Source organism: Paramormyrops kingsleyae, chromosome 24 (assembly GCF_048594095.1).
Source record: "Paramormyrops kingsleyae isolate MSU_618 chromosome 24, PKINGS_0.4, whole genome shotgun sequence".
NCBI lineage: Eukaryota > Metazoa > Chordata > Actinopteri > Osteoglossiformes > Mormyridae > Paramormyrops > Paramormyrops kingsleyae.
In genome coordinates, this window is record NC_132820.1 from 10,007,201 (window position 1) to 10,034,343 (window position 27,143).

At 41.9% G+C, this 27,143-nt stretch overlaps 4 protein-coding genes and 1 non-coding gene across 7 annotated transcripts; 3 read left to right on the forward strand and 2 right to left on the reverse strand.

The window, feature by feature from the left end:
* Positions 1 to 33: 33 nt before the first annotated feature.
* Positions 34 to 7,789, reverse strand: rab24 (RAB24, member RAS oncogene family). Of its 3 annotated transcripts, none has more exons than XM_023845066.2 (9): positions 7,609 to 7,789; positions 6,507 to 6,671; positions 5,735 to 5,803; positions 5,392 to 5,470; positions 4,998 to 5,065; positions 3,232 to 3,331; positions 2,984 to 3,034; positions 2,718 to 2,777; positions 34 to 1,196 (listed from the first exon to the last, which is right to left on the reverse strand). In XM_023845066.2, the coding sequence occupies exons 2-9, from the start codon at positions 6,621 to 6,623 to the stop codon at positions 1,135 to 1,137; spliced, it is 606 nt and encodes a 201-aa protein (XP_023700834.2). In that variant the 5' UTR covers positions 6,624 to 6,671; positions 7,609 to 7,789; the 3' UTR covers positions 34 to 1,134. The 3 variants fall into 3 exon arrangements, with proteins under 3 accessions (XP_023700834.2, XP_023700836.1, XP_023700835.1); XM_023845068.2 differs by having other exon boundaries at positions 7,321 to 7,787; XM_023845067.2 differs by lacking the exon at positions 7,609 to 7,789 and adding an exon at positions 7,044 to 7,124.
* An 868-nt stretch (positions 7,790 to 8,657) lies between these two features.
* pgrmc1 (progesterone receptor membrane component 1) lies at positions 8,658 to 11,622 on the forward strand. The gene is made up of 3 exons (XM_023845070.2): positions 8,658 to 9,011; positions 10,043 to 10,198; positions 10,485 to 11,622. Exons 1-3 carry the CDS (start codon positions 8,726 to 8,728, stop codon positions 10,574 to 10,576), a joined length of 534 nt encoding a protein of 177 aa, XP_023700838.2. The 5' UTR covers positions 8,658 to 8,725; the 3' UTR covers positions 10,577 to 11,622.
* A 1,411-nt stretch (positions 11,623 to 13,033) lies between these two features.
* Positions 13,034 to 13,146, reverse strand: trnal-caa (transfer RNA leucine (anticodon CAA)). The gene is made up of 2 exons: positions 13,109 to 13,146; positions 13,034 to 13,079 (listed from the first exon to the last, which is right to left on the reverse strand). It is a non-coding gene; the product is annotated as a tRNA-Leu (tRNA).
* Positions 13,147 to 13,502: 356 nt separating this feature from the next.
* cox7b (cytochrome c oxidase subunit 7B) lies at positions 13,503 to 15,437 on the forward strand. Its single transcript, XM_023844848.2, has 3 exons — positions 13,503 to 13,647; positions 14,645 to 14,763; positions 15,244 to 15,437. The coding sequence occupies exons 1-3, from the start codon at positions 13,611 to 13,613 to the stop codon at positions 15,316 to 15,318; spliced, it is 231 nt and encodes a 76-aa protein (XP_023700616.1). The 5' UTR covers positions 13,503 to 13,610; the 3' UTR covers positions 15,319 to 15,437.
* Positions 15,438 to 16,843: 1,406 nt separating this feature from the next.
* Positions 16,844 to 24,970, forward strand: pgk1 (phosphoglycerate kinase 1). The gene is made up of 11 exons (XM_023845076.2): positions 16,844 to 17,002; positions 18,764 to 18,814; positions 18,989 to 19,144; positions 19,567 to 19,711; positions 20,570 to 20,673; positions 20,841 to 20,960; positions 22,308 to 22,422; positions 22,873 to 23,052; positions 23,390 to 23,567; positions 23,864 to 23,962; positions 24,368 to 24,970. Exons 1-11 carry the CDS (start codon positions 16,938 to 16,940, stop codon positions 24,406 to 24,408), a joined length of 1,254 nt encoding a protein of 417 aa, XP_023700844.1. The 5' UTR covers positions 16,844 to 16,937; the 3' UTR covers positions 24,409 to 24,970.
* Positions 24,971 to 27,143: the final 2,173 nt, after the last annotated feature.

The window sequence follows — 27,143 nt, forward strand, 5'->3', positions numbered from 1 at the left end:
GGAAAGTTACGAGTCATATCACAGACAATAAGCCCCAGTTACACCATTTATTGTTTTAACGTTACAAAGTATTTTTACGAACGAAGGCTGAGGTCCTACTTGCACTTGTCAAATTAGGCAGGAAATCTGTGTGCTTCTTCCCTGGGATCCCCACAACAACCAGCAAAAGTTTGGGTGGGGTGGGGGAGGGATGTGATGCTGGTTAATAGCCTCTTAAATGCCCCCCTCCCTTCCTCTGTTTTAGACATGCAAGTAGGCCTCTGGTGAAATGAATAAGGCTCAATGGTATTAAAAAAAAAAAAAAAAACTTCCAGATTTGTTTTTTCTCAGCCACAAATAAAATTGAAAGCAGACAAGATTTGCGTAGCACTAACTCATATACAATACACAAACTATTAAAAAACTGCTTAATATACAAATATCATAAAGATTCTGTACCCTCAACATAAACTTATATTGTAGACAACACATTCATTTGACTGCCCCCCCCAAAAAAAATATAACTAGTTAAAAAAACTGCTTAGACATACTGTGTAGGATTTTAGAAGACTGTTGCATTCTGGGAGAGGGTCTTACCTTCCAGCTATACTTTAGTCAACGCGATTGTTATTTTAAATATTTCCTAAAGGAGAAACCCCCGAGTTCCTGTATAAAAATATCACGTCTCAGTAGCTATTACTCTATTAGAGTAACGATGGCACATTAAATTCGTAAACTGGCAGTAGCTAAACCATTGCAGGTGTGACCCAAGGTAAAGTCGAAAAAAAAAAACAGGACTTTGCAATTTTGTAAAACCTTTTTTAATAAAAGCAAATGGCCACTCGAGTGAGTGGGGTTCCCTTCTGTGCAAAGTGGCGGTTTTCGACGTGGACAAAAACTAAGCGTAGCATCGTTATAAATTAAACGTCAGGCTTTGCTGGGTGATACAAGCACTTTCTTGTCCTCGTCCCCGTCCGATACGCTAACGAACTCCACGCGTCACGTCCTTGGATGTCCCTTTGATGCGGTTTTCCAGTCATTTTCCCCCAAAGGTGTCATTGGTTTGTAAATTTTCAAAAAAATGGATTGATATCGCCCCGCCCCTACGGTCATGCGGGGCAGGACGCCGTCAAAGGAGCATACACCCGTCCATCATCAGTTGCGGCAGCAGGAGTAAGGAAAATTGCCCTTCTGCTCCATGTTTACCCCTTTGTCCTCTGTGAAGAAGAGCAGCACAACGTCAAGCTGATAAACTTACCGGCACCGAGACCTTAGCAGAACCCATCACCCCACCCCTTGAAATATCTGAGGGGGGCAACCAGATGCTGCCATTTCTGCTCAGTCACTGGGTCTCAGTCTTTGATCCGACCCCCACTGTCAATTGAACTCCATCATCTAATCGGTCATCCTTCGCACTAAGGATTCAAGATTTTTCATTTGTCACAGTTATACAAGTGCAACATGAAATGAAATGTACCCTGATTCGGTCCTGAGGCTGTGCAATAAGGTTTGGCAAATTAAATTAAGAATTTATATATAAAAGGATAAGACTAAAGGTAATGAAAATATATAGAAAATATATATCGGAATAACATTATAATTATAGGCAATATCTATACAATGTGCAACATTACAGCTATAGGGAATATTTTTATAAGGTACTATTATTACTATTACTATTATAAGGTTCTACTGCTTAATATGTTATAAGTTGCATGCATCGTTTGGGGGCTGTATGTGGCACAGCAATCTGGGACACTGCTTCTAAAGCGATGGTTGTCGGTTTGAATCCCACGGTTGGCTGGATGATTTTACCCTTAACTCCAAATGATTCAGGGACTGTCTGATCCTGCTTTCTCATTTGTACATTGCTTTGGATCAAAGTATCGGTTAAATAAATTAAAATTAAAATGTAAGCCAACACTGGTCTGGGTTTTAAACTTGCCCATAAAATGGCCGATGTGACCAAGCAAGGGAAAGTAAAAATCGCTGCATTAACCCATGATGGAGACAGGGCTGCACGATATCACATCACAATGTACTCATGATTATATGTCAAATACGCCGATAATCGCCACGGCTTTAGATGATGAGTGAAACATTTGTCCGGATGCCATCTTTTTGGTACTGTACGGATGTTTACTTACGCCCACAATTTGTTAAGCAGATTAGTAGTACACCTAAAATATGTCATTTGTATAAATTCAGCATATTCCTGTTTAATAAACTTGCGGAACTTAAAACCGCAGGAAGTACCACCACACCGCCAACGTCGTCTGACCTTGTTTATGCACAAATTAATATCTTTTAAAAGGTGTTTGTGGCTGCTGTTCTGTCCCTTTCTTCACCGCCCTTTCAGTGCTCATCGCTTCCACGATTTACCAAAACGGTACTATGTGGCGTGCTCCGCTAAACTAATTTAATAAGCATAAGGAAACGCTGAATTTATACGGATTACTAACTTATGGGCGTCGCAATGCGCCTCATTAATATTTTTGGCATACTAGTTTGCTTACCAAATTGCGTGTGTAAGTAACCTGCATAGAACTGAATTACCGGCATCTAAAGTTCTAGTGATTATCGTGAATGCGGCGGGTACATCTCCATGTGATATCGTGCAACCCTAGATGGAGACACCGAAGCTCAGCCCATTCCTTAAACAAACAAGTGCTCCTCACTAAGGTGCAGAGAACAAACTCTGGCAGATACACTCTCCGGAGGCCTCAGAAGCAGCTCACCTGACATGACCTCGAAGGCAGAGCTGCAGTAATCATCTGCAATCTTCCTGAAGAGCTCCTCTGCCAATGACAATGCAGGAAACCCAGCGGTTACCGTAGGGAGGCGCCATGGAGACGGGCATCCATCTTTTAACACGACAAACCTGACCCGCAGGTGTCAAATGTTACTAACCCAGCCAAAAAATCAAAGCGAGTTACCGTTCGTTTACAGTGGTAAGTGGGAACATTAACTTGGTGTACAAATCACAAGAAGAGTCAACACTCACCCACGTTATGACCAGTCTTACTGGAGGTTTCAAAATGCTGAGCTTTTATTTCTACAAAAGGACAATAAAAACAATTCTGCTATTAAAAAGCACACTGTTATAACTTTTCTGTAAAATGCCATTAGTGGACGTTTTGTGTTCGAAACTACTTTATAGAATTGAACTGAACTTTGAAGACTAATCATACTGGGTGTTGAGTATATTATAAACAAATGAGGCGGTTCGGACTGGATAGCTCCTACGCATACCATCTGCAAAGTCTTGAACATCATGATAATCTACTTGTCGGGCACTGCGGTCACATTCAACGAGGTCATTCTTTGTTCCACACAAGTATATCACGCATTGCTGAAGAATCAAACAAAAGTTAGGCTGAGGCTAATTAAAATGTCTCGGCACAAGTACTGTGATAAGTAATCGGGGGGGTTTGCACCTGGAATTGATGTTGCCATGACAACACAAAAGCCCAGATATCGGAATGGGTGTTTATCAATACCAAGAACACAAAGATCATACTTGTATTCTTGGCAAGACCGGTCTTGCTAACTTGTCTCCCAAGAATGAACTTGGGACGCAGTGTATCATGGGATTGGTCTCTTGGTGAGGATGCAACCGACGTGTCTTTGATATTTGGAGAAGGGTCCAGCTGCAGACGCCTGTAGAGTGGAGCTCCACCGGAAATACGTCACCTCCACAGGAAATACGTGATTTTAAGGGGGTAAAGTGGAGCTCCACAGGAAACACGTGACATGGAATTATTTTTACATGCCTGTGTTGACCAGCGGAGCCTCCGGGTTAATGCTGTCTGTTATGAGAAAGATTAAATTACTGGCACATGAGTGTGTTGATTGATTTTTTTTTTTTTTTTCCATTCTGTTTGTTGTTGCTGTCTAAATAAATTTAGCAGTTGATTGAATATAATTGTTACATGTTGATCATCATTTATACAACACATACAGGGCTGCATATAACTGGTACGCAAGTACGCATTCACCTTTAAAAGCGATACGTGCGGCAATCGATTGCTGTGACAGTGTAAATGCGTACGTATTTTATGTGCATTTGCGCTGATATGACAAGAAAATACCATGCATTTCAACCTATATACCGCAAATGAAGTACGAATTAGCATATACAGGTTAAAATGCACAATAATTTCTTGTCATATCAGCGCAAATGCACGTAAAATACGTACGCATTTGCGCTGTTCCAGCAATCGTATATAGTATATGTTTATAACAGTTAAGGCAAGACCAATATATATATTAGTAATGTGTATGGAAAGTAACATAATAGCAATTGCGTATGTATGGCATGTTTATAACTGCTCATCTTATGACCAATATATATATTCCACAAACTAGATCAGACCAGATATATATATATATATATATGTGTATATATATATTTCTCTAGCGTATAAATGAACAAAAACATACTTTTTGAGAATTTTACAACTGAAATTCCGCTGTAACACACAGTTTGGTCACGTGTTTCCTGTGGAGCTCCACTTTACGCCCCTTAAAATCACGTATTTCCTGTGGAGGTGACGTATTTCCGGTGGAGCTCCACTCTACAGGCGTCTGCAGCTGGACACTGTTGGCTGGGGCAAGAACAACATCCGGGGATTTTTACCATCCTCCATATTTCTGTTCTTGAGTATTGGAACTGGTCTTTGGCAATGGAAGATGACGTCAAACTGGTACGCCAGAACACAAGAACGGTCAAGTACACATATTGATAAACACCCAAGATCTCATATCACAACACAAGGGAAATGTGAGGAAATGGGTGGAAGGTCACACGGTGAAAGGTCATGTGACAGATACCAACAGCTGGTAATAGCATCTTTCACCCAGGAAGCGCAAGGGGAACTTGTGGACATTATAAATACCCTAGAAAACCACCACTCACATCAAAGAAAACAACGCATTGCCTTATAATTAAGCTGAACTTCATAATGAAATTACGGTTGAAAATTACTAATGCACAAATTTACGTCTGACGGGCTTACTTCTTCACAGTTCTGTAACTCCTTTACCCAGAATTTGGCACGCAGAAAACTGGAAGAATCGGTCAAATCTAAGAAAGAAAATACTGATTTAGATGCAGGAAGGCAAATTCATGCTTTTCATTCAAGTCAGCCATTAAGTATGGAGTCACCAATGAGCATTCTGTTAACAACAAAGAGTTAATGTAAGAGCGCATCCTATAGGTCGCGACGAGTGACTCAAGGTCATGGAGCAGCCAGCTAGTGACAAAATGTCTTAATAAAGAATAAACAGCCTGGTCCATTTACAGCAGGGAGAACATAGTGACTCAGTGCATGTGGGAGGGGGGGGCAAACCTTCAACATATTTATACTTAGAAATTTTGAGCACTGAAGATAGCGAGAAAGGAAAGTTTACCGTAACAGACAATTGCTGCTCTAGCCCCCCTATAATATATTCTGCTCATGGCCTCATAGCGCTCTGATCCAGCAGTATCCTACATGCAGGAAGGGAGGGAAGACAATAAAAATAAAATGAACATTAAAATACAAGCATGAAAAAAATCGCTCGGGGAAAACTCTCACACGAAAAAGAGCTGAGAAAAGAAACTCAACTCGTCACTATATCTTCACTATTATCATAATTATCAGGAAAAACAGCTAAGTGGGTTGGAAAAAGCGAATATCATTCATACGTCTGCGTCGTATGAATAATATTTACCACGTGATAAACTGTGCCCCATGTCCACCAGCGCACTTACCCAAATCCCAAGGGTCACTACTTGGTCGCTCACTTGGACTGATTTGGCCACAAACGCCGCTCCGATAGTCTGTCATAAAGGCGGAGTCAATTCAGACGTCAACCGGGAGAATAATAACTGTATAGCTGTAATCCATCTTTAGTCCTGCTATTCCTCACAGTTAAGTTAAGATCCTGCTTGTCTAGAGGCAGCATTGCTAACTTTGGTCAGCTAGCTGGAGTGAGATTTTCAATTCGAGACAATATGTAAGAGTTTTATCGCCTTGTAAATAGTCTATAGGGTCTACAAACTGCCCCAACACTTTTGATGTAGCTAACTTTGGGTTTATAAAGGAATAATATAGATTTGCTGGGAGATTTCATGCATGAGAGTCCGAAATAGGGTGACCACCTAATCCATGTCAGGAGGGACACTATGAGCTACAACAGGATTTGTAAACTACCATTTCATACATTTCAATTAAAAGGACCAGGATTTCACTTAAGCACTGGGTTCTTGCCGTATGCTGATTGGTCAGTCTCCTATAATCATGCATATGTGTCAGTAATGTTAATGCGAAACAGCTGGATGAGTCTTTCAATCTAGGAACTAACCAAACATTTTAGCAGAGCACAGAATCCTTTCAGCTTTAAAGTAGTTCGTAAAAGCTGAAGTAGCTCATAGTGTCCCTCCTGACATGGATTAGGTGATCACCCTAGTCCGAAAGCGTGAGTGTCACACCAGATGTGGGAGAACTGGCGAACCTGTACAGGACATAGGCGACAGAACTCACGTTCTGATATGGTCCCACCAGGAAGCGCTGGTGCACATATCTCTCCACCAAGCTGGTCTTGCCGACGCTCTCCTTCCCCAGCATCACCACCTTGGCGTCCACCCGCTTTGCGCTCATTGTGTGCCAAGGCCAACAACCCAGAAGTTGTGCAGTTGTACCACTGCCCTGGAAATGCCAGATTAGAAGAGATAACAGCACTTTTAAACCAACGACGGCACAGAAAAGTTCAGCTGTCTTGTTGATCAATTTTAGGATACGCTACACCCAAGCATTCATCTATACAATTATTTAAGTTGATATAAAATAAGAGAGAAAGTGTTGGCAACATTACAGCTATCAGTGTTAGGATTATTTACACTGGGCTGCGAAAACACCATTAGACGTACGCGATAACGAAAGCAATGATCGCGGTCTTTGCAAGGCACATATTCCACCCTACGGAATATTGCATTTGTTGCAGTAAAACACTTTGCAGAAATACTGCCACACCAATTCAGTCTGGGTATTATCAGGTTCGTTGTACCCAAAAAAACGCACAACATCTGCAGTTTGGTGGCGACCCATATTTTGGCACCGCCGAGGCCCAAACCGAGGGACGCCGTATTAATGTGCCCTAATGTGAACATGACTGAGTTAGGGGGCTTAAGGAGAAGCCGATTGCTTGGTTTAATACGCATGTTTCATACGCGCTATCGTATCCGCACGGGCGGGTCGATATTGCTCCCATGCACCTAGATGGTTTACTGCAGCTAGCAAGCTAGCCAAGGACATACCACCGGGTAAATAAACCGAAATTACCGACACGATTACTTACCCTGCGTCGAAATAATTAAAAGTGAATTGCAAAAGAAAAATATCCAGGTGTAAAAGTGCTCTTTGGCGTCCGGAGGTTTTAAAAAAGCGATTTCAGCGGAGAGTAAAGTAGCTGACACTCACACCGTGCTGCATATGTGTGTAAGCTACCAGCACCCGGGTCCTGTGTAAAATAACGCCGGCGTGCCGATCCATAGCCGCGTCCGCCGATGGAAAAGCCCAGAACCGCCGGCACCCGAATCGCAGCCCCGAAATACAGCGGTCTGGTGACGGAGCCCTCCAGCTTTACCGTGTATTCATATGTATTCCCTTTAGCAAGTGCGCTGGTCTGCCTCGACTCGCCTGCTGGAGCCGGGCCAGTGGTAAACTGCACTCTTACGGATGGTCTTAAAAATAAAAGAAGACTGACCAGTGGTAAGGAAAGCAGATTGGCCAATCTTAATATGAAAAACAGAATAGCCGGACAAGGACAAAACATGCAGACCCCTAACGATCCGTTATACAGTACGAGCAATGATACATTAAGGATGTCTTTGGTATAAACGGGATAAAACTATAGAGTAGGTAACACTGGCATGGGAAACTTACCATGGGGATTAAAAAAAATCTTATTATTAGTTATCCGTTTAGGGTTTAAATTATGTTAACGGTTAAATCCAATCAAGATTCGTTTCGTGCAATTTGGAAAATTGACACTCTATATAACACAGCTATACAACTGCACCTTAGACGTCCTACTAAAAATGTACCTACCCGAGATCAATCCATTACACAATTTAAACCTACATATTTGCAGGTAAGGTTGCTATTTATATGACCTAAGATTAAAAAGAAAATAAAAATTAATAATTTTATTGGGCTTCACTGGATTTTCTTTACATAATCACGTTATCAGTTTCACATGATTTTCAATTTTAAACATGCTCTACCAAATACGTATGAGTTTCCCAAATCATCGTGGATTTAAGATCCGAGGATGGTAAATTTTAAGTTATATATTAAAATATATTAAAGCTAGATAATAATATTTCTATACATACAACTGTTCCATTCAGAAGGGGTGTGCTTCTTTTTTATTCTCAATAAATTGAAATTCGTTGACGTTTTTCTCTCTGTGTGCCTTGTGAAGTTATTGAGACTCTTGTTCATGCACATTAATATGCACTGCAGGTTTTTTTTTATTTTTGCATTTTACTGACCGCAAGAAACTGCATCTTTGGCAAATACAGCCAGCTGAGTGCCGTCGGTAGCGCTCAGTACTCCCGTGCATTGAGCGGCGGTACTGGGCTTTGGGGCCGGTTATCACTGTTTACGGAAAGCCAGCGAAGAAGGAGTTGATGTTGGCGTCAGTCGGTGGCGGTGGATACCTCACACAGGCCTCTCTAGGTTGCATTATTAGACACAAAATGGCTGACGAGGAGTCAATGCAAACCACGGGGATTTTGCAGGAGATCTACACGTCGCCGCTGAATTTGAGCCTGCTTTTCCTTTGCATATTCCTGCTGTATAAAATATTTCGCGGCGACAAGCCTGCAGAAATGGGGCAGGTAGAAGCTTCTTTGCCAAAACTAAAGAGGGATTTTACGCTCTCTGAACTACAGGAGTACGACGGAGCGACGAATCCCAGGATTCTCATGGCAGTCAATGGCAAAGTTTTTGATGTGACTAGAGGGAAGAAATTCTACGGTCCAGGTGAAGTTTCGTATGATTGATATAATTTTCTCATCTTACATTGTAAAGGTGTTTTCAGTTTTCCCACGATGCACTTTTACCAACATATATAGTTATTCGTTAAGTTCCCGTCTTGCATAACTTAATGCACGTTTTTTTAAAGGGTGTGGTTTAAAGTTTTTGAGTCTTTTTTTTCTGGACAACTGACAAAAATGTGATGTCTGAGTTTGTGAAATTTGGGCATTTTGGTATTTTACCCATCGCCACACCCCCCATCACGCTGTGTACTGGTGGTCAGAGTTCAGTGAGGCGTTTATCTGAATTGTTACCAGACCTTGTTACCTCTCACCTATTCAGCTTATAACTTACACAACCTCTGTCATACGGCCCTGTGCACCCAACTGGCCCGACGTGAGGGGAGATCAGGCTGGATCGTTTATTTGCCTAGACTAGATTTTTGCCATGTGCGGCAGCTACTTTTCGTGGTGTTTCCGAAACGGATTCTGAAATTAAGTTGTTGTTTCATAACTGTTAGTCATTTTTTTAACGCACAGATGTAATATTTTATACTGGTTCGAATTGATTTAGTAACTGGAGCATACAATCAGGAGCATAGGAACGAGGGGACTTGTAAACCCCAATATTTAATTTCGCTTCATTCGTCCATCCAAGAAATAGAACGTTACATTTTAATTATTAATTCCTCCTCATATCAAACTTGATCACTGCTATGACGTAGATCCCAAAACATCTTTAGGAACCGAACATCTGAAGTGCATCGCCGCAAGCCAGCTCCGTGCCTTATAATTCAGTGCATACCTTAGGATAAAACTGTCCAATCAGCCCTCTCTCTTTATCTTGTTGCTTTGGGTATCCTTGGCCGTTATCAGACCTTGTAAACATTTGCTTTTGTGTATCTTAGTACAAGGCTTTAGACGAACATCAGAAATATGAGACTTCCATTTCTCGTTATTTTGATATGTTTGAAAAAACAGTCTGGCAATACTGTCCCGTAAAAGTATTCTTACGTAACTTGCGAAGTGTCTTTTCAGAGGGTCCGTACGGGGTGTTTGCTGGTCGGGACGCCTCGCGGGGGCTTGCCACGTTCTGCCTGGATAAGGAAGCCTTAAAGGACACCCATGATGACCTGTCGGACCTCAACGCCATGCAGCAGGAGAGTCTGGGCGAATGGGAGACTCAGTTTACCCGTAAATGCACCTCTTTGCTTGTTCTGTCTCAAGAAGGCACATGCAGGTTACCTGCCCCAAAAATGTCTATATATTTGTGGTTTGTTGTACAACTATATGTTCAAGATTGCTTTTTTTTTTTTTTAAAAAAAGTAAATGTGTAACTGCAGGTGTTAAGGTTTAATAATCTGCATTCAAGAATAATCTTAGTCTTGTCAAGGTGTCTGTCTCTGATCGGCGTCCCAGGATGACAGCCTATCTTTGGGCGAGTCGTTGATGCCTGACATCCTGTCCAAATCTCTCGCAGAGAAGTACGACTACGTGGGCAAGCTGCTGAAGCCAGGAGAGGAGCCCACAGAATACACAGATGACGAGGACGTCAAGGACAAAAAGGACTGAAACGACAGGCGCATTTAGAGAGGACATCCAGAATCGACATGCCTTAATTCCCTGCAGATAGAAGATATTGCATCACCTTGCATTACTGGTATTGCACAACATACTAATTGTCACTGTTGTTTATCCTGCTTGTTTTTGATCCTTATGAATTGCCTTTGATCTTTTTGAAATTAGTCTGCATCACTTGAATTGTGTGGTCCAGCATTTGGACTTTGCTGCAGGATCCCAGATCGTGCCTGGATTATGCGATGGTATGACATGTTCCATGATTTATACGGGAACATTATTCATGGTATGCTTTATGATTCCATTGTTTATGCATTTCTATTGAGGAGACCAGTCTTGTATTTTTGACCAAGATTTTTTTTGTTTTTTTTAAGTGTTGTGAATAAAGAGGGAATATAATTTCATTCCATTCCATTCAAATCAGGATTTATTTTTTTTTGAAACCACACAAAACTTTCGACATCCAAGCAGTAATATTCTGTCTAGCTGCAATAAGTAAGAGCTTCCTATTAAAGTGCTGGAGGTTCTGTGTGCAGAATTATACATTTTCCTCTTTCGAGAGGAAAAAAAAAAAAGATAACGTTCCAGTCATGTTGGGAACCCCAGGGAAACATCAGACTTGCAGTATGGGAGTTAAAAAACAGGTCATAGTCACATGCTTTGGACCATATTTGCAGTCTGTCTGCATATTCTAATGAATTTGGTCTAAGCCCATTGGCTGAAAGTGCTATTTTTATGGATTTCATATAGGAACAAGCTTCTTTATTATAAACAATTGCTCTACTCGTAGTATACAGAAAAGCTTGTATTTTTTGAACCTGAGTGGCATCTTGTTCAAGGGATTATTTACCGAATATGTGTAAAGAGTGCAGGGAAATACGACCTTTCTGGTCTACGGAGTTGTATGTTATTGAGACTCAAGGGATCCATTGTTGCCGGTGATGACGTTTTTCTGTGTATGCTCACCATTGGACTGCTTTCTGAAGTTTAATTTAGAATTTCATTGGCATCCTGTCCAATAAAAACATTAAGAAACTAAATGGGCCATTTGGTTTGTTGTCTTTGTTCAAACATACAGTTTCATGCTTGACATGTGATTCATACAGTTTTAGGCGAAAAATTTCAATACTTTACAATTGAAAATGAAGATGTAACTATAGTTTTTATAAATATTAGTCATTAGCTATGGAGTATATGGCTACAAAATTTGTAGAATCACATATGAATATGAATGTTAATTGATTTAGAAAACCAAAAGTCACTATATAAACACATTTTAATCGAAAATTCTGCAACAACTAAATTATGAACCGAATTATAAAAAAAATCTGTTAATTTCTTCTGTTGTTTTTTGCTGAATTCTGAATGTCAGTACTAAATTGACAAAAATTTCATGCAGTCATTCCTCTAGTATGTACATTTTAAAAATAAAATAACCATATTTAAATAATAAAATGGGTTTATTATTTTCTCCTTCCTGAAAAGCCAGAAAATGGTACATGCCAATCCAAGATCTTGTCCTTACTTGCGGATCTGACCGTGTACTACATAGGAAACGGGCACCAAATGCATTACAGGCATAAAAAGTGACAGTAAAATTTGATTTTTAACCTTAAGAAAACAAAGGAGTGCTGACGGAGCAGCCATAAACGAACGTGATGGATAGGTAATCTGCACAATAATGATGGGAAGTTAGATTCAATGTACATATCGATTACAACTGTTCGTTTAAGTAATCGAAGGTTCGATTCAAAGTGTCGGTGCGGGAGGTACATGCTGCTGCACTTTGTTCAGTTATAATATTGGCCCGAATATAAGAGGACCCCAATTATAAGACAAAAAGAAAAGAGATTTTTATAAAAATAGATTTTGGAATACCAAAAAAAATATTTTATCTAATTAAAAGATTAAAATCAACAACAAAGCCACAACAAACAGACGCTATTTTTACGGGCACATTTACTATCCGGTTTAGATTTCAAAACCGGTGGGACCGATTCACTAAAAAGATTCGGTTCAAAAAACGATTCCTTCACTACTGGACAACGCTATTATAAACGCTGTAATCTACACCATCGGCTTTCGGAACAGGTAACGCAAGAGAACAAATTAAGTAGCCTACGTGTAATCCTTGTCAATTCGTTTAAAAGAATTAGTACCCCGATAACACTTAAGATAATTTACTGTTTACCTGTAATACGACGATGGAATTAGGTAAATTCAGACGCTTTTCACTATCACAAGTGACTTCATTATTAATCCTGATAGTATCTTATGCACTTCCTGCAGTTTTGAGCAGTATACGGAAGTATATGGCAAGCGCAGCAAAACATGCTGCGTGGAATGAATAAGGAAACAAATAAAAAGAAGTGCATAAAACAATAAAAAAATAAGTTATTGATGTTTGTATTGTGAATATTACTCGCCTTTAAAAAAACGAAAAAGTATTCGTGTCAGAAGTGGGATTCGAACCCACGCCTCCATTCGGAGACCAGAACACTCGCTTCGCAAGTGAAGGTGATTATCCTTGAGTCTGGCGCCTTAGACCACTCGGCCATCCTGACACTACGACATTGCCTTTTCTATAATCGATGTTGCTTTCACTCCAAACACAAGGTCTTTTAAATCTGAGTTTCTTTTTAATTTTTGCATTTCACACATGAATAATGTAATTTATTGACCTCAGTTATAAATCTAGCCGTGATTATTTAGAAGGTCTTGTATAATTTCTCACAAGCGAAGTAATAAAGAACTCCACTACCCACAAACCAGTTCGTCGGTCACAAATATACAATATATTAGTTAGTTATAAACTTATTCTAGAAGTGTTTTTTAAAAAGTGTTTCACAAAATGTACTGTAATAGTACAAAAATAGTACTGTAATAATTTGTGTACGTAAAAGAACTTCATTTTAAAATTAAGAAATCATTAGTTTCCGGTTTGGCTGCCATTTTGTTTTCCCTTCTTCAAGGGTACTGTCAGCAGTAGAGCGGTTACAGGCATTGGAAGAGGGACGAAGTGTTAACAATGTTTCGTTTTGCTAAAGCAGCAGCCAGCGTCGCCGGTAAGATTTTAATTAATGTGTCAGAAAGGTTATTATTTTTAGTAATATGTTTATTAATGGTTAAGAGCTGATGAGTGTTCCCGTTGTGCTTTGTTCACTAAGGACTTACCTTGAGAGTTCAGGTCGCCTCCTTAGTAGCTAGCCCAACTCGTGGTATTTATGGACGTTCAGTCGGCTGGTTTATACGGTGGTGGAAATTTCACAGGAAAATATCGTGCATTTTAGCTGTGATAGGGGTTGTATTATTTAACCGGAATTGAGTAGCGTTGTTTGTGCGTTGGGCGGCTACCGCCCTCTGCCGGTCTGTAGTGTTTGAGAAGCGCGAGGGGCGAAGCGGTGACATTGAGCAGCGTGGAGTCCGTATGTGATCATGTTCGCCTCTAAGCACCTTTCTCAGATAATATTTCAGTGTTTCATTATTTGCATAATAGCGCATTCTAAATTTTTTGCAGTGCTGCACACTAAATGTACGCGTTTGCGTCATAGACCTTGTCTAGGCCTTAGTGCAGGCCGTGCCGTATTTATCGAAATAACCAGGAGCGCACTAATATATATTCTTGATGAGTACACGCATAAGGGATCATGATGGTCAGTCTGGAAGAGCAAACCCACAGGGGTTAGGCCAGTCTGTCCTAAAAGAGCCTTCAGATGGGGCATACAATTCACACATCGCCATTCCACTGTTCTGGTTTTATGGGATAATAATTCTGTGCGTCAACTTATTTAGATAATACCAAACAAACTTTTTTCTGAATTAACAATTTTGCCGGATGTCATACTATTTTTCTTTTTTACATTTTTTTTATGACCCTGTTTTTTTTTTTTTAGCTGAATTGGTCCTTCTAATTCTGGCCTGCTTCAAATGACCTCTGTCCTTCATCTCCTGTAGACCTTAGGGTGGTCTGGGATCGGGATGATGGTAATTGTACAGAGGAGAACAGGCCATAATCTGTCTTAATTTTTAGTTTGACTGGATTTTCTATTCCTACCTTGCAAGCCCGTGGGACCCACCAGGTCGCAGTGCGACATCAGACCAACGGCCCCAACTTCCACAGACAGTATGGCAATGCCCTGCTCATCTCGGGAGCTCTCTTCTGCGCCGGAGTCTGGGGATACGTGAGTGTCTCGTGCCACTTAAATGCCTTCAACACATAAGAAGTGTCACTCCAAGTGGTTCTTGTGGAATGAGCTGCTAAACCACATCCGGTCATCAGTCTTCCTCTCCACCTTTGAGAAACGTCTCAAGACCCACCTGTTCCAGGAATTTCTCTGCTAACCTGATTGTACTTTGAATGCTATTATGTTGCAGTTACTGGCTCAGGCATAGTCTTATTAGGATCTTACTTTAATAGTTATGTGTACTTGTACTGCTGTTTGTGTAGCTCCTGCTGCAAAACCTGCTTACACTTACACATATGACTCTATGACTGCATCAATTTTTGAAATGTGCTATCTGTGTCTCTTGTCACTTTGAACGAAAGCATCTGCTAAATATATAGATGTAAATGTAAAGCCATGACACGGTGTTCCTGCAAATGTCCTTTTTAAGAACATGAGAATGTCTGTGGTGACAACATGGTTACGAATGTTTTTCAGGTGTTGACACAAACTGGCATTACCTGGAACCTGTCCCCAATCGGCAAAGTTACCCCCAAACCGTGGAGGGAGTAATGGAGAAGCCGGCTTCAACATCCTGTGGAAAGGAATACAGAACTGTTCTGCTTGAATTTGTTCCTTACCTGGTTTTCTTGTCATATTGGCATAACGTGTGTAATAAATGAAATAATCTAGCTTCTGTACTGTCTTGGTATATGTTCACCTCTCCTGGTATTTTTCACCCCATTAAGCATAACCATAATCTTAAAACAGATCAGTTGCAATATATGCAGGACAGCTTTGGATTGCGGTCTTTACACAAAGGTAGATGGGTGGGTGGATGAAAGCATTGCATTTTCCTGTGACGCTCTTGTGAAATTACCATTTCTACAAGTTGTGAAATGCTTTACTTAAGAATATGCCTGTGGTAGTATTAGTTTTACTGTCAATTATTAAAAGGAACAGGTGCAGTTTGGATGTGTTTAAACCTCATGCAATAGCTGCTGGTCTGAGAAAAAGATAAAATGCGATAGAAATGTTTTGGGTTGCAAGAAAGCTTGTAATTTTCACACTGAAAGAAGATGTGTTTCTTGCCAAAGCTATGTATCCCCCCACTTATCATTATTGAAATATTTGGCTAACTTGATAGCCATTTAGTGCCCTGCTTGCTCTGTCTGCTATTACCACGACTATGTAGCTGTTGTTAGCACAGTGAGCCCAACATCCCCTGAAAAAGAAAGAACTGCATAGATGTGCAGACCTTTTGCCACTTAACGTAGTATTTTTGGCCTAGTTTAGAAAAAAACATTTTAACGTCTTTATGTCCTTCGTAGTTATTTGGGTAGTAAGAGATACTTTGGAAATGTGAGTGTAGTTTGCTGGCTGTACACAAGATGGCGCTTTTCTCGGTTGCACGTTTCCGTGAGCTCATCTGTCTCACCATGAGGAACGTGCCGAATCGTTGCAGCTTGGGCGCTTCTTTTTTTCTGTGTACATGAGATGCTCGTATGCTACAACTCTCACTTTAAAATGAATAACTAAGCAAACAAATGTAACGGGAATATTCATGCGGATGACACTGGATTACATTATAACATTCCTGCATAACCAACAAGTTACAGCATATTAAAAATTCCACAATATTGCGCGAAAATCTTACTCATGCAGAGACGTTTTAAAGTCAATTCTCCGAGTAAATTTACGTTACTGATTATTTGATTGCTGAATATAAACAAAATATAAGCGCTTTAAATAGACTATTACAACGTCTGAAATGGTACATTAGTAATATTACACCTGCTGCATTTCCAGAACAAATTAGTGACTAAATTAGAGGGTTTTTTCAATACGGACGGTTTTTGAACAATACAATGTATAAGATCGATTTAATTTAAAGGACATGCTGCTGGTACTCGTGTGGAACGTGATTATATATCCGCTAACCTGCGTCACTCAACAACGACGCAGCATTACCCCGGCTGCTGTAGATGGGAACGCGAGGCCGCGTTACAGACAGCACCGTGAACCAATGGAAAGGATAGAAAATTGGACCGGCCAATGAGCAGCGAGCTGGGCGTGTCCCGATCGGCCCACAAGGTCTGCCTCACAGACGCGTTTAAGGTCACTCTATTCGGGATCGACCCTGCAGCCGAGGTTGGAGATCAGGACTCAGTGAGAGCAAATCTACTGTCAAAATGTCTCTGTCAAACAAACTTACACTGGACAAGGTGGACGTGAAGGGGAAGCGTGTCATCATGCGGTAAAGCGCTTTCCATAATTTTGCACTCCGTCTGAAACGTGACAATTGGAGAGTATCAGTTTGCATCTCGTTTGCCATTCTGAGTTAAATGTGTCACTTGTTCGGTTAGTTAACTGTGTAGAAACTTCATCAAGCTCCATATCTCTTCATGCAGTTATAATAGATTACCGGTCAATCCATACATGGCATTTTATCAGCACATTTTGTAGAATGTATTCATGCTTGTAGACAGGAAGTGAATCATATAGCCAGTTACGGTCTTGCGTAGGTCGGTCCGTTTTTTTTTATTCATCCATTATGGCTAAAGATTACGGGACAGGACGGGGCATGGATGCAGCAGTATATACAATTTAATCATGTCCCTGTAAAAAGGAAAAACACCACCAATCATCAGCTAGCTCTACACAACCTTGTACATAACTAATTCAAGATGCGCATTATGTATTGTATTTGCACTCTGGATAATTGTTTGATTTGCTATTTATAAGTTGCTGTGGAGGTTTTATTATAAAACAGGTGCTGACACTGTAGTGAGGTGTATGACGGACAGTCGTTTTTCTATATTTATTTCCCCGGCTTGATCTATGAATTTTTGTACGCCTGCATTATACGGTCAGTCGATTAAAGTTTCATTCATTTGTCCGCTGATGGGTCTATTTAGATGGATCAGATAGCCCTAAATGTTATAAATGATAAATGTTTTACTTTTCATAGGCTCAGTTTCCTCAGTTTTAATGACCCCGACAATAAATCGATAAAAAATATTTTTAGAGTTTGGAAATTCGCATTTTGCATGTTAAACACACACTTGTCTGCTTAGTTTTTCTCCCAACCAAGGAGAATAGACTGGAATGAAAAGTAGTTGCTAAGGCTGTTTGGTAATGTTTGTAAGAATGTTTGTTTTTTTTTCTGCCGTGACATGGTGGTAAAATAGGAGGCCTGTGTCCGTCACGAACACCAGAGGTAAAATGGTACCGAGCTGAAATTTCTCGCCTTCATTTAATCACTGGGTTGGCTACGTGCGGCAGTAGCTGGATCGCTCCCTATACTCACTATACATGTAGCGGAATGACTTTATGGGGAAACGCATTTTCTGAGTAAGAGTATCCCGTTTTGGGGTTTCCCTAGCAGAACGTGGCTTGTACTGGAGCACGTCATGTAATCTCCGCTACCCTTACTGACACGGCTTTTTCCCCTCTTCTCATGTCTACTAAATGCCACTGACTTTGTAACAGCCCTTAGACAAACGCATTTGATAGGCTGTGACAGTGCGTTTACACTGAGTATCAATAGGATATGCTCTGATTGTCTCTTGCTAGCAGGCTAGGTCGGTTGGAGGTTGTACATGCCACATTGCACCGATCATTTCTGCCTGTCATGATTATTGGGCATGAATGTTGTTGACTGCTTTTGATCCATCTTCCAGCCTTTAGGTCATTAATGGGCAACCGGATGAGGGTGGGCGGGGCTTCTAGACATGAAATTCCATTGGCTTTGGGTAGAGGGACAATGAGCCAATTGTAGGTTTGTTTGAGTCATCATGAGATGGATGGATGAATGGACAACTTAATAAATATTTTTGCCTGGTAATACAGTATTTTGCTCATGGTAGGAATTTGCTTTTAAAATACTTGCCAGCCAGAGATTTTTACGCCCACATTATTGAAACCTTGCATGGATTTAACCACGTTGAGCCTTTTATATCAGCATTGTCATGGCCTGCTGTGAGTTCACCTAATTAACCACTGTCATTTCTTCCAGGGTCGACTTCAACGTGCCCATGAAGGACAAGAAAATCACAAACAACCAGAGGTATGACAGCAATGCAGTCAGTATTAAAACAATTCACTTTACGTTGTTTAGAGTCTTATGTACTGGACCTTGTTGGGAATCCTTTTTCTGAATGACATGCACAGATCTGTGGGGTTCTGATGTCACTTTGTCACATGGCCGAAGCATGATGTCTGTCCCATTTTTATTAATCAGGATCAAGGCTGCATTACCCTCCATTCAGTACTGCTTGGATAACGGTGCCAAATCCGTGGTTCTGATGAGCCACCTGGGCCGGCCCGACGGGACACCAATGCCAGGGAAGTATTCCTTGGAGGCTGTGGCCATTGAGCTCAAGGCTCTGCTCGGCAGGTTAGTGGACCTCCCTGCTGCAACATGCCCCCTTCTGGATCCGTGATGTATATGCATGTTCCATATTCTGGAAATGGTAGCGCTATATACATATAAATATATTTCTTCTCCCTTGTGCTCATTCTAGACAAGCAGTACACTCTCTGGACTTTTATTTCCAGGGAAATAAAAAATCTAGTTTGCTCTTTATGAAAATATTTAGTCTTATTACTCAAGAATCAGAAGTCTGTTAAATAATGAGTGAATACATCAGTGAGTTTTAAAACTGAAATGTTTTATTTGCAAAATGAAAGGAGGAGACTTGATGGGGCAGATGTCCCCTGAGCTGGATTGGCCTGGATCCTGGGTGTCTTGTAGCTTTAATGAATGTATGTATGAAATTAGCGGTGTGTGTGTGTGTGTGTGTGTGTGTGTGTGTGCAGGGACGTCCTGTTCCTGAAGGACTGCGTGGGTGCAGAGGTGGAGGCCGCCTGCGCCGACCCCGCAGCCGGTTCCGTCATCCTGCTGGAGAACCTGCGCTTCCACGTGGCCGAGGAAGGGAAGGGCAAAGACGCCTCCGGAAACAAGGTGAGCGCCGCTGAGGGCTATGGGAACGCGGACACCACTGCTCGTTAAGATGAGTTGTGCGGCAGCGGCGTTTTGCAACCCTGTCGACAGAAGGGTTTTGCAATCAGCCGTCCGGAACATGAAGCTGGATGTAGGTCTGAGGGCCTCGGGCTCTCAGTCTGTAGGACCTAAGGGCAGGCCGGATATTCAGGCTGCAGAGCCGTGGCCCCCGACCCCTTGACATTTCCATAAAGGTCACTTGGGTGGCCAGTTGTTACTTTTCTTGTCTTCCATGCCCTGGCTGGTATGTGAGCTGAGAGGGAATATGGCTGCCGTTTGCTAACAGGCCATGGGTACAGCTTTTATAAGGTATACCTTATATACTTTATAAGGTATATAAATGGGTATACCTTTGAGTGACTCTTAGGATGCTTTTCCACTGCACCAGGTGCTGTAATTTTGGTACTAAAAACTATGTACTTTTCCCCTGGTTTCCAGTCAGATATCAGTACAAAAAGTACCACACCAGCTGGGATACTTTTTCAGTATTTCCATGCTTTGGGACGGTTATGCACTCAATGTTGTTAGTATTAAAATCGCACATTGCCAGCCCTGTACACTAATACTATAAACATTTGTTGAATTCAGTAGCCTACAAAATACCCTGCCTTGTGTTGTGATGATGTCATTCAGTGCAGGTTTTTACGGCAGTGGGAAACCAACACTGAATACAGAGTTTTTTTTGAAGTACCAAAGGTATGGTATCTGGTCCAGTGGAAAAACACTCTTAGGTAGTCTGCTTCCAGAGGGTTAAGCTGACTTGGTATGTGCAATTGTAGTGTCACATGATCTTGACCCAGTAAGATTCTTTCTCTGTAGATCTCAGCTTCTCAGGAGCAGATCAGCTCCTTCAGAAGCTCCCTGTCCAAGCTGGGTGACATCTACGTCAACGACGCTTTTGGGACCGCCCACAGAGCCCACAGGTGAGCTCGGGGGTGCGGGCACGAGACGTCTCCTGGTTCCACATCTCCATTCTGTATGTCCTAGTTAAAGTTCAGCCAACATCTGACCAGTCAGCGTTCTGACCTACACCTGAACGCTTCCTGAGCCCATGCTACAGTTTAAGGGGCTGTTCCGCTTCTCCGCGCAGCTCCATGGTTGGCGTGGACCTGCCGCAGAAGGCCGCGGGCTTCCTGATGAAGAAGGAGCTGGATTACTTCGCCATGGCCCTGGAGAACCCCCAGAGACCCTTCCTGGCAATTCTTGGCGGGTGAGAAGAGCTTGCACGGACTGTACCGGTCACGGTCCTGGATGGTCGGGTTTATATCCTGGTTAAAGCTGTAACTGGTTTAGATTGAGATTGAGCATCATAAGTCAAATTATATATATAAAATTAAAAAAAAATTCCAAGTTATTAATACGGATGCACTTTGACTTACGATATTTTGATGTAACGGTGGTGCGATAGTGGATCTTATACGGTATTTAATGATGTATTGTAATGTGTGTTTTTCCCCATTTAACCAAATATTCCCAAGCCAGTCAAGTCGAGTAAATGTCCAAGTGTATCTTACCAAATCAAATTCATACTCAACTTATGATCTTTTCCTCTTAGAATGGGTTTGTCGGAATATGACCCCCATCATGAACTGAGGAGCACCTGTATTGGACTATGCATCCATTATTCATGAAGAACATATTTCAGTGTAGGTGGTGGATCTGGAACCTATTACAGCATGGTGCAGGGGACACGGTACAGCCTGAAATAGAAACCCATCCATCACAAAGCGCACAAGGATACTCGCACAAGAACACGCTCTGGGCTTGTTTTAAAAACATCAATCTTAAACTGCACCTGTTGGACTGTGAGGGGGAAAAAATCTCGGTACCTTAAAGAAATGCGCGAACATGGGGAGAACACACGAACACCCTACCCTCTGAGTTATGGTGGGAATCGAACCCACAACCACAGAGGTGTAAATGCTTCTCCGTCAACTGGCACAAATGAGCGGAAGCGTTGGCTGATTCATAAGGACAGTGACCTACAGAGTCCAAAGGGCACGATGTTGCCTAACTGGCAAGTTTATTTAGTCTCTCCATGTGCGTAAAACGTGGTTTGTCATTGATTATTATTATTAATGTGAGACAATGACCCCTCCCAGCCCTCCTGTCTGCATTGTCTGCCGCGTTGGCTCTCTGCCCATAGCAAAGTCCAGAACGGAAGACCAGCTGGCAACAGAAATACAGGAAGCAGGGTTTAGCTACACGCACGCGCGTGTGTGTTGTGATGAATTTCTGCTAAAACGTAGAGTTGCCTTCCCAGGGTTAGGGTGATGCTGTGAGGGTCCAATTCAGCATAGCCTGTCTCTCAGATTGGTGACTTTCAAAGCAAATTAGTCTCCATTAATTAGTCTAGCCAAGACTTGTCTAAAGTGAATTGGACAATTGGGTAATGTATAGGTGAAGTACCTTGATTGAGTTATAGCAGGATTCGTCTTGGGATTGGAACCATTGATCTTCCGTTTACAACTCGGTGCCACCAGTGTTTCACAGTCATTCTCCAAATGCAAAGCTACGGAGGTGTGTTGTATTGACATGGGCACTCTGCACCTGGCAGGGCTAAGGTCAAAGACAAGATCCAGCTGATCAACAACCTGCTGGACAAGGTGGACGAGATGATCGTTGGAGGGGGCATGGCCTTCACGTTCCTCAAGGTGCTCAAGAACATGGAGGTGAGGCCGCTTGGCATGAGGCCGGGGATCAGCTGTGCGGTGAATCGAACTCACTGGGTTTTTATAGCTTTTTAGTGTAGTTGGAGTCGCGTGTAATTTTTACGGGGAATGCTGAGGGTGTAATTCCACCCCCTAGTGGTCAGATGAAAATGCAATTTGAACATGTTTTGTTCAATGAGATTATATTGTTATTTTTGAAAATGTGACTTTGCTATTACTAACGTGTAGTTATTTGTTGTAAATGTATTTACTAATTTTTTTTTACAAATTTTAAATGTGACGCTCAGTAGCCAGTGATGAATTCCTGGTTGGCCGGTCTCACCTTACACTCCGTGGGAGAAAAGCCTGGAATCACGTATAGTTAGAGCATATTAAGTTATGGTAACAGTTGGAGTGTAACCTCTGCCTCCCCTTCCCAAATTTCTGAATTGAATGTCTGTTTTGTGACAGATCGGCACCTCCCTTTTCGATGAGGAGGGATCCAAGATCGTCAACGATCTGATGGCCAAGGCTAAGAAGAATGGCGTGAAGATCGCGCTGCCTGTTGACTTCGTGACCGCCAACGACTTCAAAGAGAACGCCACCACTGGAACCGCCACCGTGGAGGATGGGATCCCTGCTGGCTGGATGGTGAGACCTAAGCGGGTGACCCAACGTGTACACTGCTCTGGCATTTCCTTCCTCTGCACACCAGGGGGCAGCAAAACCCAAGCATGAGATGAGCCACAAGTCACATGGCTTTAAAGCCTTATACGGCTTTGTGAAAATAATTCTCCATGAATGGCTTTCCGAACCCATGTTCGTATCGGAGTTTTTGTATCTAAGTGTGTTGCTCTTTCTAATCCTCGAAGATGATAAATTGTTATTGATGACATGGACGTTTAATATCTAGTAGGCATGTTCAGTCAGAAACGTCTGAAAAAGTTGTGTTCTTCCTTCGTACTTTGCCACCATTTTCCTCCTTCAGGGCCTGGACTGTGGACCGGAGAGCTCCAAGCTCTACGCCGAGGCCGTGGGCAGGGCGAAGCAGATCGTGTGGAACGGGCCAGTCGGCGTCTTCGAGTGGGACTTCTCCTCCCACGGAACCAAGAACCTGATGGACAAGGTGGTGGAGGTGACGAAGAACGGCTGCGTCACCATCATCGGTGAGACTGGCGCTCCGGTCACTCTGGCGTGTCCGCTTTTTTTCCTGGAAGTTTCAACTAGAGGTGTCACTATTACTGGAGAACCACCACAAAGTTATGCACCTACGTGTGCTGAATTTATTTATTTTTCCCCTCTGTTTTTTCACATAACGTTTTTGGGGACAGTTATTAAACTGGACATTTTACTTCATTTAGGTTTCATTTAACTAATGTAGGATCACGTTAAGCCTGGATGGATGGACAGACAGGTGGGTGGAGGGTTTGTTGGTTTATTCACCTTCTCTTGTGCCCTTCAGGTGGGGGTGACACAGCCACATGCTGCGCCAAGTGGGACACGGAAGACAAGGTCAGCCATGTGAGCACGGGAGGCGGAGCTAGCCTGGAGCTGCTGGAAGGTGGGCGGAGCCTCAGCATTACCACCCCAGTGCAAACGGGATGCTAATGAGTCGGCTGGTTTAGTCTAAAAACGCACCAATTACAGGCCAGCATATAGTGTAGGGGGTAGGAATGTGAGCCAAGGGTGCAACAGGGACTGCTGGGATTGGGGCGGGGGGGAGTGCATTGTAAAGGAACTATTAAGTTATACAGGCTGTCTTAGACATGTTTAAGCAGTATATTAAAGGTCTCTTTCAGTTGTGTACGTTAAAGTAATAAGGTTAGCTTTATTGATCCCAGACGGAAAGCCTTATAAAGACCCTGAAACTTCAATATAGGATGGTGTCCGTCAGTGTGAAGTGTGATTTGAGAGTTAGGTGCTGCTGTTGACGTTTGTGTGTCTGCGTGTTTCCCGCCTCCCGCAGGGAAAGTCCTGCCCGGTGTAGCCGCCATCAGCAGCGTGTAAACAGAGAGGACCGGAGGTGGAGCCTCGGAGCCCACATGTCACCAACTCCACGCAGGCTTGTCACCGTAGTGATGCGAATGATGAATTCCTTGCACCCCTGTGCACAGACAGCCAAAGACGACCCCCCCCCCCCCCGGTCTTTGTGGATTGGGGGATGGATTATGAGAGCTTCCCACCAACTCTCTTATTGGCTGTTCTCCACGCTGCTCAGGTCCTACGCCCCGCCCCCACGGTGTTCCATGAACATTCGCCGGCTCATTCTCATCCCCTTCAGGAATTGGTCATTTGGGATCACCTCTGCATTAGTGAAAACGTGTGCTTGTGTGTGTGTCTCTGCCCCGCCTCCCGTGTAGTGTGCTGTCATCCTAAACCTGCAGCTTATTGTAACGGTAGAGTTTATATTTTGTACTTGGTGTTCAGCTCCCACCCAAGTCTTGGACGGTTCCTGTGTTGTCCTGTTCTCTTCCCGAAGCGGCTTCTAGGGTAGGCCCGAAATGGTTATTAGGGACCAGCTCAGGCTGGTCGCGTGTCTGAAACTGCCTTTCAAGGAATAAAACTCTTTTTAAAGGCAACCGTTATTGTGTGCTCATTATTCATAAATTATGCAGTCACACAGCCATATGAGCAGGCTTTCCCAGCCTCATACAGTTTTTATTCCAATGAATACTGAACCAGGTAATTGTTTAAAAATAATAAGAAGAAACTACACCTAAGATACCTTGACATTCTCAGGCAGTGTTACCTGGGGAAAATGTAGTTTTAAAAAAAAAAAAAACACTTAAACACTAAACTGCCAGTATCTTATAGATCCCTAACCGTCCCCCAACGGGAACTTATTGGACCTTTTGAAATATTTTAGTTTTACGCGTGTGTCTTAACTTTCACCGTCACGCTTTTGGTGGCCATCATTGACCGATCGTTCATTTTATTTCAGTCGCCGCCAGCACAAGAACGTGTAACCGGTTTTTTTTTCATCTTCAAAGTCACGGGAACGAGCACAACAAAGGTTTCTGAAAGTAAACCGCAGTGGGGTGAGTCTCACTACTAGTGACTAAAAGAAATAATTTTACCTTGGGGTGCCGGGGAAAATAGTTATTTCCAGTACGTGTGTTATCGCCAAAAACAGAGAAAGTCACACTCTTTGAGCCAAAAGGCCGCCGAAGAAGCTATTCAGCATATTTAATATGGTAAAATTATACTCCAAGAGGAGAATTAAGGTATTTTTAAAACGGGGATGAAGAGAAATGTGTGTGTGTGTGTGTGTGTATGTGTATATATATACACAAAGCGACGTACAAGTGAGGCAAATTGCACATTGAACGCTTCTATACTGTCAGTGAGTCAACCTGGCTGAGCTTTAATTGAACAGACTACATTACCCATGAAGCACCAGGGTGCTGTTCGTGCGTGCTGACGCTGATTTACCTGTTAGCTGGGTTACCTTACCTTGTATCGCAATAAACGAGATATCGAGATTTCTCTGTGGTGCTCCCAGTTTGAAGCTGCAGCGCAAGATTATGGAATTCGTAAATTATCTGCACTTTTCATCTGTTTTTAAATTATTTCGCTTGCAAACGCCCTGACATATTTTAATTAGAGAAAAAATATTAAGTTTTGTTTAGTCAACGGTGATATCTGTTGACATAACGGACTTGGAAAGTTTTTTTTTTTCCATCTTTACCGAGAACTTAAAGCATCAGGTAGGGAACGATGGATGGATTTCATTGGGGTCACCGATCTTACCAGAACCTATAATGATATGGAGAGGTTTAGCCCGTTTCAGAGACCTAGACTTTTAATACTTGCGTGAACTTACCATCTCAGTCAAAGTGACATATGTTAAAACGTTTCAGTCCACCAGGAGTTCCTGCAGCAGAGAACTGGCGATTAACGTTTGTTTAGGCACTGCCAATATACAGATGCTTATGGACCTCTAAGCGTCTTACCACAAGTGGGCGCCAGAGAAGCAATAATAATAATAACAACGTAATAAAATATAATATAGAAAAGAATAATTAATCATCATTATTGTCATCGTAATAATAATGTCTTTTAAGTATGGTCACATTATAACTATATAATATAATTGTAATTGCTTATAATTATGCAAGAGTAGGTATTATTATTTCGATTGTGTTAAATCCTCCGTTTTATTGAGACAAGTAGCTCAATAAAGGAACTTTGAAATCGAAATCGAAATATTTGAACTCCTTTTTTGATCTTTTGAAAATTAGTTAATTCTACGTCATTTTTTAATAACTTCTACATATGTGAATTCTCAACGTCATAATTAGTGCTATTAAATTGTCAATGTAATACGGCTGTGTATTTTTAGTGATAGCGAAACGGGGCTCTTTATAACATTTCACATTTAGTGGCATTTAACTGCGTGCCCTTTTTAACAACAAAAGACAAATAAGTCCATTTAGCGTTAAAGTTAATTAATCGATTATTCTTCATCTAGCTTGTCTCGAAATTAAGCGCCCGTTTAATGGTGCCGTCATTCTTCTCTTAAAATCACCCTCCTCATCATCACAGGCACGTCGTTAATACTCCCAAGCAATCCAAGTTTCTCCAAAACATTTAACAGCTTTATGCTTGAAAGCGCCATACATTTTCACAGTTTATTTTCCAATCAGTGTAGTAAACTAAGTTTTCTTTAAGCGCAACCATCCCTACAGAAGTAATGGGCATGGGTGCATTTATTTAAATAGTCGACAGGAAGGGGAACGAAT

Coding starts and splice junctions, on each gene's coding strand:
- rab24 (XM_023845067.2), bottom strand. CDS start 7,070: ATGGGTCGCCACCAAACTGCAGATGTT. Junction 5,066..5,391: donor AGCAGCAATTGTCTGTTACG/GTAAACTTTCCT, acceptor TTTCTTTCTTAG/ATTTGACCGATTCTTCCAGT. Junction 1,197..2,717: donor TGCCTTCGAGGTCATGTCAG/GTGAGCTGCTTC, acceptor TCTTCTTCACAG/AGGACAAAGGGGTAAACATG.
- pgrmc1 (XM_023845070.2), top strand. CDS start 8,726: ATGGCTGACGAGGAGTCAATGCAAACCACGGGGATTTTGCAGGAGATC. Junction 9,012..10,042: donor GAAGAAATTCTACGGTCCAG/GTGAAGTTTCGT, acceptor GTGTCTTTTCAG/AGGGTCCGTACGGGGTGTTT. Junction 10,199..10,484: donor ATGGGAGACTCAGTTTACCC/GTAAATGCACCT, acceptor AATCTCTCGCAG/AGAAGTACGACTACGTGGGC.
- cox7b (XM_023844848.2), top strand. CDS start 13,611: ATGTTTCGTTTTGCTAAAGCAGCAGCCAGCGTCGCCG. Junction 13,648..14,644: donor AGCAGCAGCCAGCGTCGCCG/GTAAGATTTTAA, acceptor CTACCTTGCAAG/CCCGTGGGACCCACCAGGTC. Junction 14,764..15,243: donor GCGCCGGAGTCTGGGGATAC/GTGAGTGTCTCG, acceptor AATGTTTTTCAG/GTGTTGACACAAACTGGCAT.
- pgk1 (XM_023845076.2), top strand. CDS start 16,938: ATGTCTCTGTCAAACAAACTTACACTGGACAAGGTGGACGTGAAGGGG. Junction 23,053..23,389: donor GGATCCCTGCTGGCTGGATG/GTGAGACCTAAG, acceptor TTCCTCCTTCAG/GGCCTGGACTGTGGACCGGA. Junction 23,568..23,863: donor CGGCTGCGTCACCATCATCG/GTGAGACTGGCG, acceptor TGTGCCCTTCAG/GTGGGGGTGACACAGCCACA.